At 32.5% G+C, this 17,356-nt stretch overlaps 1 protein-coding gene across 1 annotated transcript in view; it reads left to right on the top strand.

Moving 5' to 3' along the window:
* LOC114327794 (multiple epidermal growth factor-like domains protein 8) overlaps positions 1 to 16,110 on the top strand; it is a 107,756-nt gene extending 91,646 nt beyond the window's left edge. The window contains exons 22-24 of the mRNA XM_050656355.1: positions 1,620 to 1,978; positions 7,829 to 8,189; positions 15,868 to 16,110. Of these exons, the coding sequence (XP_050512312.1) occupies positions 1,620 to 1,978; positions 7,829 to 8,189; positions 15,868 to 16,037 (890 nt within the window). The 3' untranslated portion in view covers positions 16,038 to 16,110. The remainder of the gene's footprint in view (positions 1 to 1,619; positions 1,979 to 7,828; positions 8,190 to 15,867) is intronic.
* The last annotated feature ends 1,246 nt before the right edge of the window (positions 16,111 to 17,356 follow it).

Genomic DNA, 17,356 nt, shown 5'->3' with positions numbered 1-17,356 from the left:
CAGTTTTGAAGCTATTAACAAGTATACCTTTTTTTGTTGAAATATCGTATCTTTAATATTTTATCAGAAAAATAGTGTTAACTCGAAGAGCAAAAAAGTTAAGCGCAAATTTATGTCAAATATGTGGCATATGTGGCGTCCTCTATGAGATACATCAAAATTATGCATCAAGTTATAATTCCTCATACTCAAAAGCTCTACTTATAAATTTTTGTAAATAAATCTCCATAAACATGAAAGTTATGGCGAAAAATTAAATTTTAAATTTAAACTTTACCACCGTGTATCTTTCTTAATATCAACATTTTATTAAAATAAGTTGGGTTAAATCGTAATATTTTAGAGTGTAGAATCTACTGTTTCTTTTTGTACAATTACTTAAGGACCACCCTGTATACGACCTTAATAAGACCTGTAGTTACATATGGGATAGAAACAACGACGGTTAACAAGAAACAGGAAGATAGCTTTCTGAGATTTATTTCAGAGAAAAATAATGAGAACGATACTGGGCCACAATGTAACAAGAGAGGGAGAAATAAGAATGGAAACAAATGCCGAAATTGAAGAAGAATTAAAGGGAGAAAATATAGTCAGATACATAAAATCTCTTCGCTTAGAATGAATAGAAAATATAGAGAGACACCCACACTCATATATGTTGAGAAAGATAACTAACTGGACACCACTATGGCTTAGGTGTAGAGGAAGGCATATAAGAAGATAGCTGGATGATGCAGAAGATATTTATATAAGAGCAATGAATGTTAAAGATTGGAAAGTTCAGTGCAAGGACAGGAAGAAATAGAAAAGCGTCACACAAAGACACAACAGCACAAGCGACAGCAGTAAAGACACACAGCAAGCTATAAATGACATAGAGGAATAATCCACCTCACCGAAGAACATGACTTTGAACTCCATGGAGTTAGCTATAATCCCTAGGGATTGTAATGCTTAATGAATGAATGCATTAATTTTTGAAGTTATACTTCTTTGGGCACGAGGATGAATTTTTTACATTCCCTGGCGCATGCGCACACCGACAGTATGTTATTAGTCGCTACATCTTTTAAGTTATGTAGCGCAAATAAGGTGTGCTTGAAAAGAATATGTTATTAGTATTTGTAGTAAATATATTTATTATAATTTTTATGTCTGTGGATTTATTTTTATGTCTTCCTCCTAATAAGTATTATTGAAAATGTTTATTTTCAATTAATGTATCTGTCACCGTGATTGTAATTATGTCCAAGAAATGATCGACTGAATACAAAAACGGTGGTAGATGATCGGTAGAGCATTCGCCTAGGGATCGAGAGGTCAAATCCTGTTCAAAGGCCCTGTTCAAATCCGGACAAAGTCATATCCTTTTTTTATTTTTCTTATTCTTTTTGTTCTTTCTAAAATTAGTTTAATATTTAAATACAATACACAAAACTGTTTAAAGTAGATAGGTATATTGATTTCGTTGAAATCATAATATGAAGTTAGATTATATTATAATAGAAGTATAACTTCTTACGTGCGTACTGCGTACAAAGTACACACACATTCTTTTTTATTTACTTCTTGAAATGAAATGATGCTTTAATTTTTGTAAATGTTTTATTTTCCAGATGAATGTAAGATGAAGCCCAACGCACTCCATCCGGGTGAAGTAGTATTTTTCGTCATTCAACCCCGATTCATGAATGTGGATATACGTATTATAATCGACGTAACCCAAGGAAGGTTAAATGTCTTTATGAGCACTCATGATGACACTTACGTCGCCTCTCGGAATAACACTAGCGGGTTTATAGACGTCGATATCGACAGCATGTACGGCCATTGGGAGAATGGGACTTTGAGGTCGAAAGATGTGTACTTAGAAAGAGAGGCTTCGGGATACAAAACCTACATTACCATTACTCAGCCGAAGACCATTTTGTTGGTCAAGAAGTTGCAGGATAGGCTCGTTATTACGTTGCCAGAGGTAAGTTATATTACTTTGATGTAAACTGTGTATTTTCTTATATATCTAACCCGTTGGTCAATAAGACTCGGTCCTAACTAGTAAAACAACAGTTTTTTTGCAAAAACTATTCTTTATTCATCAAAATAATCTCTTTTAGCGGCGATACAATCATTCTAACGCTTTTCTAATTTTTCGATGCCGTCCTTATAAAACGATTTATCTACTTCAAGATGTTTCATTTTCGGCGATTACTTCCTCATCGGCGCGATATCCTTGCCAAGGAGTATCTTTTTAATATCAGAAAAAGGTAGTAATCGCTGGGGGCCAGATCTGGCCTACACGGTGGATGTGGAAGCAATTCAATGTTCAATTCGTGCATTTTGCCATCGTTTTCATCTCTTATAGTCAAAGCCCGAATTTCAGGCACTCCTAGGTTTGACTAGGCAATCCTCAGGTCTGACTGACGGTCTTAGTCAAAGCCCGAAATAAATTACAGTTTCGGCCTTTGACTAGTCAAACCTAGGAGCGACTAAGTTGGTCAGGCAAAGGTCGAAATTTAATTTTATGAAATCGGAGTTTGACTAGTCAAACCTCGATCAGCTATTAAAATCTCGTAATTTGTTAGATTAAGTTTAATAAAACGTCATTTTTTAATTTTAACGCTTATTATTTTTATATTTTCGTAATTGAAATAAAAAAAAATAGTATTTATTCTCACATGTTGAGGCATTATGGCATTTAGAGTTGAACAATACGTTAGACCTTTTACACTTACATAATTTTGAAGAACATTTCTTATTGCAGTTGCATTTTATAAAGCCTTGTCCTCTAAATTTAGAATCTTTTGTACTAATTTCTCTTAGAGACAGCTTTTGCAAACAATTTAGATTACTTCTTCAGATGTGGTTTGCTGTATTTGCCAAAAAGAGAGCTCTGACGCACATACGTGCATAATTTGTAATCAGGTGGTATATGTTGTCTGCGCTGACAGCAAACTTGATGCATACTATGAAGGTTTTAAAAGAAAAGTTATATGCATGCCTTGTGCACAGACAGAAAAGATTCAAATAAATAAAGGAAAAGCGATTGAAGGTCTTCATGCCCAGGCCAACGCGATGAAACAATTAAGTGAAAAAAAATTTCCTCCAATTTCGATCGGAAAAACTGTAACAATACCTATCCCCAGCTTTGATAGAGCCAAAGGAGATGCTCGAAATATTTCGGGTATCATACAAGATAAAACAATTGACGGTTTATATAGAGTTGGTACGAAATACGGAACAATAAACACACTTTTTCCAAGAAATCAAATAAGAGAATGCAAAGAGAATTTTCTTAATTTCGAAAATGTTCCAGACGTTAAGCTGTCTCTAAGAGAAATTAGTACAAAAGATTCTAAATTCTCATGACAAGGCTTTATAAAATGCTACTGCGATAAGAAATTTTCTTCAAAATTATGTAAGTGTAATAGGTCTAACGTATTGTTCAACTCTAAATGCCATAATGCCTCACATGTGAGAATAAATACTATCTTTTTTAAAAAGGGTTCAATACTATTTTTTTATTTTAATTACGAAAATATAAAAATAATAAATGTTACATTAAAAAATGACGTTTTATTAAACCTAATCTAACAAATTACATTTTAATATCTGATCGGGGTTTTTGACTAGTCAAACCCCGATTTCATAAAATTAAATTTCGACCTTTGCCTGGCCAACTTAGTCGCTCCTAGGTTTGACTAGTCAAAGGCCTAAACTGTAATTTATTTCGGGCTTTGACTAAGACCGTCAGTCAGACCTGAGGATTGCCTAGTCAAACCTAGGAGTGCCTGAAATTCGGACTTTGACTATAACACATCGACTTGTGACACGGTGGATTATCTTGGCGAAACAACAATTTTTCCTTCAATAAATAAGGCCGTTTGTTTACTATTTTGGTCTTTAAATGCTCCAATAAACTAATATAGCAGTCGATGGTGATTGTTTCTCAATGTTTCAAAGAGTCAATGAAAATCATTCCTCGTGAGTCCCAAAATACAGAGGCCATAACATTTCCTGCAGCGATTTGTTGCGTTTTTAGACGCTTTGTACGGCTTTCCCTGGGTACTATCCACTCAGGTAAGTGCCTATTTGATGCCGGAGGGCAGTGATGGATCTATGTTTCATCCATTGTGATATACCGACGCAAAAACTCCGACTTTTCCGATTAAACATGTCCAAACATGGAGAGATTAATTGTTTCTGGAAATGTTCCGGGGAGAAGATCAAGAGGACGATCACCAGCTGGATGGTCTGACCAAATAAAGGATTCAGCTGGAAACTCATTCTGCGCAGCTCTTAGAGCAGCTGAAGATAGAGACCAATGGAGAAACATTGTTAGGAATATTGGAAGAAATCACGATCCTCAGTAATGGGGAAACGACAAGAGATGTCCAAACAGCGCTGAGATTCATCAATTCGTTGTTGTTTTTGCTCTGGTGTAAGAAAACGCGGCACCCATTTGCAAAACAGCTTCCTCATACCTAATTGTTTATGTATTGTAAAAATGCTACCCTTTGATAACTTTAGAGTGTCAGCTATGTGTTGCAACTTCACTTTGCGGTTTTCCATAATAGTCGAGGAAATGAAGCATTTTGGCTCGCAATTTTTTCGTCCAGCATGGATTTACTTGAAATTTTCACAGAAAGTAGGGAATAGTCCAAGGATCATTTTCTATATGCCGCTGTACGCTAAAACCTTGGGGGTGGTTGCCACCCCATCTCGGGGTGGGAATTTTTTATTACATTTTAACCATGTAAATCGGTGTAAAACGTAATTTTAGGCAAAAAATGTGTTTTACATTTTTTCGTAAAACCAATATTTTTCGAGTTATTCCCGGTTGAAAGTAACAGTTTTTCGACCAAAAAATTCACTTTTTTAGAAAGTTTTTTGAGAATAACTCGAAAAATATGCATTTAATCTAAAAAACTGTAGCTATCGAAATTGTGTCTTTTAGTAACACAAACCAAATTCTTTTTCTATAATATTTTTCCGACAAATACAAACCGAGATACAGCATGTTAAAGGTTAGCTTTTTTCGTCAAATGTATAATTTGAAATATTCAAAGCCAAATAACGGGAAATCTTTGCATTTTTCGAGGAAAACTTAGATAATCTTTTTTTAAGGATACAATTAGACCTTTCAACAGAAAAAAAAAACAAAAAGTTTGTAGCATAAAAATTGAGTGACTTATGATCAAAAAAGGTCGGTACCTGCTTTTCTTTATGAAAAAATCAGTGAAAACAACCCCCTAACTACCCTCCTAATTAAAAATTTGTCTTCACCTTTCTGTGATTCCTTTTATATTTGCATTATCAATACACCCAAGAAGTTTGACCCATTTAAAAAGTCTAATTTTAGAAAAATTGGAGTTTAAAGAAAACTGTTTTTTTGCAATTTCGTATATTTCGCTATTTTCTTCAAAATATCTCCGAAAATACTAGAGATACAAAAAAATGATAGATTACTAAATTGTAGCTTTTTTCATAGTTAAAATTTCCTGGTGCATATATTTTCATTACAGTGCATATATTTTCATTACAGTGCATAGATAGCGAGATATAGCTGTTTAAAATCGCTATTTACGAGCAAACACCCCTTATCGAGCCCTTTAAACCCACCCCAATTAAAAACTAAGGGATCTTACGGAATTTAATTTACATAGTCTTATAGCTCTTAAAAAATCCTACAAAATTATTTTTGAAAAAATTTACCCCCAAAAATAAAGGGGGTATGATTAGAAAACGAATTTTTTTTTTCGAAAAATTCGAATAGTCCGCTTATAGAGCATTTTCAATGTACATATATAATACCACAGAACTAGTTCTTATATTCACTGGCGGATCCAGGGGGTGTCATGACCCCCCCCCCCATAATTGTAAACCACCTTATCCTAGGGTTGGTAAGACTAAGTGACCTTGCATCGGAGAGAAGTAATTAAATCACCCTAAAGACCCATGACCCCCCCCCCAAAATTTCTGGATCCGCCTCTGTTTATACTGGAAGGTGACTAAAAAACTATTTGTAGTTGTACATATTTGTAAATTCGTATTTTTGTGTAAATAAATGTTTTTGTAATTCTTTAATTCTACTTTTTTTCTGTATTATCTATTTTGTATCTATATTGTAGATCTATTAAATTATCCACTTATAAAAATTGCAATGTTATTAAGGGTGGTTTTTAAGGGTTGAAATATGATATTATATCCTTTAGCATAAAACAATCATTATTTAACCAATCAAAACCAAATTTTACCTATATTAAAGTTTACAATGTTTTTGTATAATTTTTGACAATAAGGGGTAGTTTACACTGTAGTTTACACTTGTAAGGGTTGAAATATTATGATATTATATCTTAAAGCATAAAACAATCATTATGTAACTAATAAGAATGAAATGTTGACAATATTAAAGTTTAAAATTTTATTTTATATTTTTTTACAATTAGGTGTAGTTTTCACCCTTAAAAAACCAAAAACGTACAACGGCTCAATATAGAAAATGAACTAGAGGGTGAAATGAGCCTAATCCGAAATTTTTGTACAAATCGATGCTGGACGAAAAAATTGCGAGGTTTTGCCATTTTTTCAGTTTCATTTTCTCGACTATAATAATTTTCAGTATTTTTTCGATGGTTTCGGGAATAACTGCATCATTTAGCCTGCCGGAGCGCTCAGCATTATTGGTGTTGGTATGACCGCGTTTGAATTCAGGAAACCATCGTTTCACGGTTATAATCGATGGAGCAGAGTCCCGCTGACACTTTTTGAGCAATTTTTCAGGTTAAACAGTGTTTTTTCCCATCACATAACAGTGATAAATCAACACAGGATATTGCTTTGAATCCAATGTTTATAAAAATAACAAACACTGTAACTCGTTAAATAATAATCCTAATGACATGAACATTTTGACAGTATTCTTTTGAAGGTTAGGACTACAGAAATGTCAAATAAAAAATTCGTTAGAGTCGCCCTCTCATGTTAGGCCCGGAACTTATCGACCGGCGTATTATTACACTCGATGATATTTTTTAAATTTAGTACACGTGTCCTCATGCCTTTATATATTTTTAGCCTTGCACTAAAACTAAAAGAATGGTTCTTTTTATACGCATACAAAACAGGAGAAACTTTCAGTAATGTATAGGCTGTCGGTGACTAATCGAAGTTTCCATACTAGTGACGTTGAAAAAGTAACTATTCGTTACAAAGTACTAGTTACTTACGAATACCGAAAGTAACGATTACTATACAGAGAGGCAAATCGTTACTTTGATTACTCTGATTACTTCGTTAAAATTTATCCAAAAATCAAACAAGACATAGCTGCCCGGGGACCAAAATTTGTATTCGCCTTTGCCGGTGAAGTAGATGCAGTGGAATAATCAACATTAGAAATTAAGGATATTTTCTCGAGTTTTGAAGAAGCTGTATTAAATATTGGTCTAAAAATCAATGAAGAGAAAACAAAATACATGGTATACGCATCGATACGCAATCGTATCAGAGCTAAGTAGTAACGACTATTGCATCTACTTTGATTACTCTGATTACTTCGTACTTCGTGAAGGTCGTTATTATATCGGAATACCTATACAAAATAACTACCTACTGAGAAATACGATTCTCGATATGATTACCGGTACTCAAATACAAAAGTAATCATAGTAATCAAAGTAACGAATACTGTATATATATACTGAATCGTTACTTTATACAAAAGTAACGATTGGTAACGAATACTCGAAAGTAACTATAATCAACATCACTATTCCATACAGGTTCGGTGTTATCATATAATTAATATAATTTCTGTTTTCAGGAATACCACAGCTTAGAAACAACTCGCTTCTTCCTCGTTCTTCAAGCTCTCGAGCCCACCGACTCGGAGAAGAAAGTCGCTTACGGCATCGTTTTCTCCCGTCAAGATCAACTTCACATAGATCTTTTCGTATTCTTTTCAGTATTTTTCTCTTGTTTCTTCCTATTCCTAGCCGCTTGCGTGGTGGCTTGGAAAGCGAAACAGGCAGCCGACGTGCGTCGCGCGAGAAGGAGGCACGTCGTGGAGATGTTGCATATGGCCAAGAGGCCGTTTGCCAGCGTCACGTTAAATCTTAGCGCCAGGACTAAGCCGAAGAAGTCGGCGCATCATGATCTGAGGCCTGTAGCTGTAGAACCTACAGGTAAGTAGTTTCTTGCGTAAATTTTACGTATTTGGGTGATTCCATTTCAAATCACTCAATTTTGGAGCAAAAAAATTTTGGATCTCCGATTTGTCTGAAAATTGGTATATAGCTTCTGAGAGACGTAAAAATAATATATTTAAGGTCAAAAATCTTCTTTTTTTCTGAAAATGTTATTTTATGCGATTTTACAGTGATTCGGTGTTCATTTAAACAAATTTACATTTTCTATCGTAAAGTATCAATGGAATCAATATTTTAATAGAAGGGACTCAAAAATGTCATTATATGGCATTATAACAAGTTACTTTGATTCAAAACAAGTTTTTGACCAAATTTTATAGTATAGAAAACGTTAAAATACCGTTTTTACATTTTTCTCCATTTCCAAAATACGTCATACTCGATTTGGCTAAAAATTTGCCCACAGATAGCCAAAACATAGGACTTTAAGTGGTGAGAAGGATTTGAATTATATTACAATACCCAAAAAGTTACATGCAATATCATAGTCAAAAATATAGGCGTCTACTGTAAGTACAATTAACACGAAAATATCGATCTCACGACAAAAATTGTTCAAAAGAAATTGTAATAATTGTAAATAGTCCATTCTTTCACGGTTTTTGCTCTAAATTTTAAAGAACTGCTTGGATTGACATGCAATTTGGCATACGCATAGCTTACATGTCAAAGAAAAAAAGTGATATTGTGCCGATGTGTGCTTTTGCCCTGGGGGTGACTTTCACCCCCTCTTGGGGGTGAAAAATTATAAGTCTAAAATAAGTCCGGAAATGGATAAACTACCTAATTTTAAGTAACTTTTGTTCTATAGAGCTTTTTCGCCAAGTCAACACTTTTCGAGTTATTTGCGAGTGAATAGGTTAATTTTTCAACAAAATAGCTACATTTTTAGACGGTTTTTCGCAAATAACTCAAAAAGTAAGTATTTTGTCGAAAAAAAACGTTCTTAGCAAAAATATAGCCTGTAAAAAAGTAAAAAAATGGTGTACACGTTAGGTCTCTGGACCTCGTAAAACCAGAGTTATAGCCAATGAAAAATAGATTCATATTCACCAAATTTCAAATAGAATACTTATAAGTGAAATATCCAAAAAGTTAAACAGTTTTAGGGGAAAACCCATTATAACTTTTTTGTAGGGATTTAAAAAAGCTTTATTTCTGTTTTTATAAAAAGTTTCTAGCATTAAATTTAAGCAAGTTACGCTCAAAATAAAGTTGGTCGCTTTTGTTTTGGCAAAAAAATCGGGAAGATCACCCCCTAATTAGCAACTTAAATGAAAGTAATCGTTACCGCTCCACAAATTATTTTACTTATGTTGTGTTTATATGATCTGTAAGTTTCATCGATTCAAAGTGCTTATTTTGGAAAAAATTTGGTTTTAAAGTAAAATTTTTATTTTGAAAAATATGCTTTTTTTCAAAATAACTTAAAAATTGTTAGAGATACCAAAAATCTCGAAAAACAAAAAAAATCAGCATTGCTTTTCTGAATATCATGTATTTTTTTGTTTTTCTGTTAGACAAAAATTGATTGAGATTTGATGTTTCTAAATTTGCATACACTGGTGATGAGTGACTCGTTCAACCCCTTTTAACTACAGCCCTTTCAAAAATAAGGACTTTGAACCGATGAAACTTACAGATCATATAAACAATACATACACGGGTCAAGAAACTTGTGAAGTCGTAACGATTAAGTTCATTTGAGATACTAATTAGGGGGCGATTTTCCCGATTTTTTTACCAAAAAAAAGGGACTAACTTTATTTTGAGCGTAACTTGTTTACTTTTGATGCTAGAAATTTTTTTTATAAAACAAAAATGAAACTTTTTTTAAACACTTTAAATAAGTTGTAATGAGTTTTCCCCGAAATGTGCTTCATTTTTTTTTAAACACTTTAAATAAGTTGTAATGAGTTTTTCCCGAAATGTGCTTCATTTTTGGTTATTTCACGTTAAAGTATATCATTTGGAATTTGACGAATATGAACCTATTTTTAATTAGCTATAACTCTGCTTCTACTAGGTATAGAAACGTGATATATACACCATTTTTTAAAAATTTTTACAGGCTATATTTTTGCTACGAATGTTTTTTCGACAAAATACGTACTATTTGAGTTAGTTGCAAAAAACCGTCTAAAAGTGTGGTTATTTTGTTGAAGAAATGAACATATTCACTGGCAAAAAGCTCGAAAAGTATCGACTTAGTGAAAAAACTCTATAGAACAAAAATTACTTAAAATTAGTCAGTTTATCAATTTCCGGACTTACTTTGGACGAATACTTTTTCACCCCCAAGATGGGGTGAAAAGCACCCCGGGGCAAAAGCACATATCGGCATAACATCACTTTTTTCTTTGACTTGTTAGCTATGTGTATGCCAAATTTCATGTCAATCCAAGCAGTTCTTTAAAATTTAGAGGTTTTGCAATATTTCACCGTTAAAGAACGGACTAAAATACGATTTATTTGGAACAATTTCAGTTTCTACCATTTTTGTCGAAAAGTTAAAAATGGCGGAGATATTGAGCAAAACAGGTTCTCCTTTAAAATCAAGATGGCGGCTAACGTAACGGAGGATTTCATCCGTGATTTTAAATTTAGGCTACTATTGACTCCCCTAAAGATTAGAAAAATAAAATTTTGGGCAGCTCGATATGCAAGGTCAAATGCTATTCCGACTGGACTAATATACTTTTGAGCCTGATATTACTGCATGTAACTTTTTTGGTATTGTAATATAATTCAAATCCTTCTCACCACTTAAAGTCCTATGCTATGGCTATCTGTGGGCAAATTTTTAGCCAAATCGATTATGATGTATTTTGGGAATGCAAAAAAATGTAAAAAATCGGTATTTTAACGTTGTTTTGAAACAAAATAACTTGTAAATGCCATATAATGACATTTTGGAGTCCCTTCTATTAAAATATTATGTATTTCATTGATACTTTGCGACAGAAAATGCAAATTTGTTTAAATAAACACCAAATCACTGTAAAATCGCATAAAATATCACTTTGAGAAAAAAAGAAGAAGATTTTTTGAACTTAAATATCTTATTTTTACGTCCCGCAGAAGCTATATACCAATTTTCAGACAAATCGGAGATCCAAAAATTTTTTGCCTGAGTGATTTGACATGGAATGTACCATTTAAATCAATAATATCGCCTAAAAGTTGTGGAATGAGTGATGGTATGGTGTACGAGAATTTTACCATATTCATTGTGTTCAACACAAACTCACCGACAATTTGGAAAAGTTTTCTTAAATTTAAAATTAACGCGTCCCAACTGAAAGTGAAAATCTTTTAGATGAATTAATTTTTCTGAGTTGAAAGCAGTCAAAAGTCAGAGTGAGCTAAGTCTGGTAAATAGAGTGTATGTTACAATAATCCAAATTGTAATTGACTGATTTTTGCGATGGTATGTTCAGTTATGTGGGAGGAGGCGTTGTTCGCCTCGGTTCTTTTCTTACGAGTTTTTATATTTAGTTCCTCCAAAATGTTACAATTTTTGTTTGTTTTGAGTTCGTTTTTTTACCAATTGGAAGCTAATTAACGGGAAAAATTAGAGTAGAATCTTAAACTACCGCCAAAACTTTCTTGGTCGATTTTTGGTTATTAACTTGCTTCGAATCCGAAGTACCGAGTTCACACCATTTCTTAGCCTCTTGTTTTCGGAATGATAATTCCAAGTGCTGCTTACAAGGTATACGTGGTTGAGCCAATAAAAATATATGGTTGAAAACCTTTTAAATTGTGTAAAATTGTTATTATATTCATCATCATCATCAATGGTGTTATAAACTTTGTAAGTCTTTGCCGCGTTTACTATTGCTTTTCATGTTTGTCGGTCATGTGTCACTGTTTTTCATTGTCTCACTCCCATTTTCTCTAGAACTTCTCTTACTGCATCTTTCCAATTTCTTCTAGGCCGTCCTACAGACCTCCTATCTGGCCTTTCCCAAAACACATTGTTTATAAGGCGATTGTCATTACTGCATATCACATACCCTGCCCATCTGAGTCTATTGGCTTTTATACAGAGTGTAACAAAAATACAGGTCATAAATCAAATCACATATTCTGGGACCAAAAATAGTTCAAATGAACCTAACTTACCTTAGTACAAATATGCACATAAAAAAGTTACAGCCCGTTGAAGTTATATATGTAAATATATTTTTTTGAATATATTGAAAACTGTTAGAGGCTTTTTATTGAAAATGGACATGTGGCATTCTTATGGCAGGAACATCTTATAGAAAAATTATAGTGAAATTTGTTCACCGCATAAAAATGTTATGGGGGTTTTGTTCCCTTAAACCCCCCCAAACTTTTGTGTACGTTCCAATTAAATTATTATTATGGTACCATTAGTTAAATTCAATATTTTTAAAACTTTTTTGCCGCTTTGTATTTTTTCGATAAGGCAAATCTTATCGAGTTGCGGCTTCTTTTTTAATATGTTTACATAAAAATTTTATGGGGGTTTTGTTCCTTTAAACCCCCCAAATGTTTGTGTACGTTCCAATTTCACTATTACTGCGATACCATTAGTTAAACACAGTGTTTTTAAAACTTTTTTGCCTCTTTGTATTTTTTTGATAAGGCACCGTTTATCTAGATGTGGCTTCTTTTTTAATATATGGTTCAAAATATACCTAAAAATGTAAATAATAAATAAATTTTCATATTATTACCAAGTCTCCATAATCGTACTTAACCATATACAAATATGTGGTGGATTTGACAAATAATATTTAAAATATCTTTATAAAAACTCGACTTTTCGAAAAAGTACTAAGAGGCAAAAAAGTTTTTAAAACATTGTGTTTAACTAATGGTACTACAATAATAATTAAATTGGAACGTACACAAAAGTTTGGGGGTACATAAAATTTGTAAATCATATAAATCAAACGGTCATTATTTTTTCATGCAGAATTACCCCTTAAAGTTTGCCGCACTTATTTAGAAACACCCTACATTGATGAAGAACATGGCTAGTTGTCGAAGTACCTAACTTTTTCATTATCCAACATAAGAGAATGAGTCAAAAAGCAGAATGTTAAGAGAGGCTAGGACTACAACTGAGTTTTAATTTCAATATTTTTTAAATGCTAGAATATTCCACAGGGTGTTACGAACTTTCAGAAAAAAACACAGTATTATTGTTACACCCCGTATACAATGACATTTACCTGTTCAGCAACACTATTACTACATCCATATTCTTAGAGAATAAGGCTATATTATAAAAAAATATTAAAAAAATCACTAAAATCGGACAACAGGTTTAGGAGATTCGAGACATAAAAAATGACCCATTTTTAAGGTGTCCCGTTTTTTTTTGGCCAGGAGTGTATATAGTAAATATTTGATCAATGGTCGATCTTCCAGGCCTAAAACCACACATTTCTTCGACGTATGGTAGTAATATTTTTAGTAATACCGAAGCCAATATTTTAGACGTAGTATTGATTAGTGAAATTTCTCTGTAGTTCATACATGATTTCTTTCGGCCACATGATACCACACCATTCTTTCGGCATAATTTCTTGTTGTCAGGCCTTTTATATTAATTGATGGATTTTACTAATGATATCATGACCGTCTTTTTCACATAACTCGGCATCAGTATTGTCTAGACAAGTAGTGGAGTCACTGAAGGTTTTCACCTCCGATTTCGTTGAACCTCTATCGATTTTCATGAAAATTGGTGAGTAATTAGAGGAAACCTCAAGCAACAAAGGTGACATGATGCCAACTTGCGCTTTTACCCTGGGGGTGGATGCCACCCCCCAAGAAAATTTTGTTATATAATGTTATTAATATAAATCAACACTTTTTGAGTTATTATAGACCAAAAATTTTATTTTTTCGTAAAAAAATGCATGTTTTAAATCGGTTTTTCACGTATAACTCAAAAACTATAAGCTTTTAAAAAATAGGTATTATTACTGAAATTGATGATAATAAAAAACTGAATACATTACTCACTTAAAGAACTAAAGTAATGTTAGTTCAAAGTGAGTTATTGGCTCAAATCTAAGTATTGAAGCTTAAATAACGGAAAAACAAATATAGCTGCTAATCATTTGTCAACGTACTTCGGAATACCTATTAAATGAGCTTCAGAATAAGTTAATAGCGTCAAAATTAAGCAAGTTATGATGAAAATAAAAGATTTTGAATTTTTTAGGAAAAAGTGAAAAATAAAACATAGGTACGTCATTTCCACAAAAATTAAAATTTATAGTAATCCTTACAACAACTTCTTTATATTAGCATAAGTAATAATTTCAATAATTTTGATTGGCTTAAAATGTATATTTTTGCAAAAAAGATATAATTTAAAAAAATTATAATTTTTAAAATTATTGTAATTTTCATATTCTTTTGATAATAACTCCAAAAATATTCAATATACGTAAAAAATGATATATACCCAAATTTTAGTTTTTTCTGTGTCCAATATTTTACCTGTTTTACTATTTCCATAGGGTAAAAAATAACCGAGATAGAAACGTTTAAATCTTAAATTTTTCTGTGAAAACCATGCAACCGCGGCCATTTAACCTTTTATTTTTCAAAAAGTAAGGGGTCTAAAAGATTAGGTTCAACGTGATTAAATAGTCCTTGGAATTATCTTTCAAACGGTTTTTAAATAAACCTGATATCGTAAAAATAAACGGAGTTATTAAAAAAAACAATAACATTTTTTGGAAAAATTTTTAAAAGATAAATTTTGAAAAAATTTTGGTACATAGATTTTAATGCTATCAACATGTTCGGGGGCTCGTTTGATATATATTCTTAAGTACTTTGACAAATGTTTAATAAGTTTATGTTATAAAATGCATAATTTTCCCGTTATTTCAGCTTGAATACTTAGATTTTTTTACGCACCAAAAAAATATATATTCAATTACCTATAATTCACTTTTAGTTAACATTAAAAGGTTTTTCTAGTAAAGGGTTTATTTCATTTTTTATTAGTTTCAATTTTGGTAATAATTACTTTTTTTGTAAAAACTTAAAGTTTTTGAGTTATTGATGAAAAATCGGGAAAAAGCATGCATTTTTCTTAAGAAAAATTAAAATCTTTTCACTAAATATTATTTTCAATAAAATAATTTTCACCCCCGAAAAGGGGTGGCATCTACCCTCAGGGTAAATGCGCAAGTTGGCACCATGTCACCTTTGTTCCTTGATATACCCTCTAACCACTCACCAATTTTCATGCAAATCTATGGAGGTTCAACGAAATCGGAGGTAATAGCTCATATCCACCTTCAGTGACTGCACTAAAGGGGATTTATTGTTTTTAAGCGTTTTTATGGCATGTCTAATTTCTTCTAGGCTTGGTGGGGTATTTCTTATTTTATATTATATTATTTGTTATTATATTACATTCTTGTAAATAATATTATATAATGTTTGAACTTTAACGCCATTTACATCATCGCAACACAAAACTGTCAACAATGGGGTTACTGGCCCTGAGAGAAACTCTTTAAATGGACTTTAGAGAGCAACTGAAGTCGTCTTTCGGAAAGCGTTTCGTGATGTAGCCCGTAAGGGCTCTTTTTAATAAATATACTCTTTATAAAGTAATTTTTATTTTTTCTTCTTCTTTTTTTAGGTGATGGAGTGGCAGCGGTAGCCACAGTATTTGTTAGTTTACCAGGAGGCCAAAGTGCGTCAGTAAAACTCGCTTTAGCGTCTTCGTTGATATTACTCGCCAGGCAGTTCCCCACCGGGGGGAGGATATTTTTAAGGAGGCGGTCGATACACGCCGCGCCGCCCACATAAGTTTTTATATGTTTTTTATTTTGTATATTTTAAGTTTGTTATTATTTATGAAAAAATTAAAAATCCAAATACCGTTGTTGTGTTTTATTTTGTAGTTTCTGGACCTTTCCTGGACGCTGCCCCTGAGACTAAATGACTAAGAACACAAATTTTCCATTTATTAGTAATTCAAAAAGAACAATGACAATCTTTATCTATAATATATCATTCTACACTCACCGGCACAAAAAACGGGCACCCTAAAAAATGGGCCATTTTTAATGACTTGTATTTTTGCCTTATTCTTTAACAATATCGCTGTAATAATATTGTTGCTAGACAGGTACATTGTCATTATATACAGGGTGTACGAATCAAACTGTGTTTTTTTCTTAAAGTTTTCATCACCCTGAGGAATATTCTACCATTTGTAAAATACTGAAATTAAAACCCAACTATAGCCTCAGTTTTTCTTAATATTCTGTTTTTTGATTCATTCGCTTATGTTGGATAATAAAAAAGTTGGGCAATTTAACAACTACCCATGTTTTTCGTCAATACAGGGTGTTTTTAAATAAGTACGGCAAACTTTAAGGGGTAATTCTGCATAATAAAATAATGACAGTTTGCTTTATAAACGTATGCCCGCAAATACTTCGTTTCCGATATAGGGGGTGTTGAAATTGTTCTTACAAACTGACGATTTATTTATTGCTCTAAAACGGTTTGTGATATGCAAATGAAATTTGGTAGATTTTAAGAGGTAGTTATTGCGCATTTTTTGGCATACAATTAAGAATTTTATATTCACTATTGGCGTGCATACGAGTATAAACATTTTAGATATATCCCGTATGCACGCCAATGGTGAATATAAAATTCTTAATGGTTTGCCAAAAAATGTGCAATAACTACCTCTTAAAATGTACCAAATTTCATTTGCATATCACAAACCGTTTTAGAGCAATGAATAAATCGTCAGTTTGTAAGAACAATTTCAACACCCCCTATATCGGAAACGAAGCATTTGCGGGCATACGTTTATAAAGCAAACTGTCATTATTTTATCATGCAGAATTACCCCTTAAAGTTTGCCGTACTTATTTAAAAACACCCTGTATTGACGAAAAACAGGGGTAGTTGTTAAAGTGCCTAACTTTTTTATTATCCAACATAAGCGAATGAATAAAAAAACAGAATGTTAAGAAAACCTGAGGCTATAGTTGGGTTTTAATTTCAGTATTTTATAAATGCTAGAACATTCCACAGGGTGTTCCAAAGTTTGAGAAAAAACAGTTTGATTCGTACACCCTGTATACAATGACAATGTACCTGTCTAG

This window comes from Diabrotica virgifera, chromosome 7 (assembly GCF_917563875.1).
Source record: "Diabrotica virgifera virgifera chromosome 7, PGI_DIABVI_V3a".
NCBI classification, from domain to species: Eukaryota; Metazoa; Arthropoda; class Insecta; order Coleoptera; family Chrysomelidae; genus Diabrotica; species Diabrotica virgifera.
The sequence above is the reverse complement of the archived record's forward strand: the minus strand, read 5'-3'. Positions and strand labels throughout refer to the sequence as shown.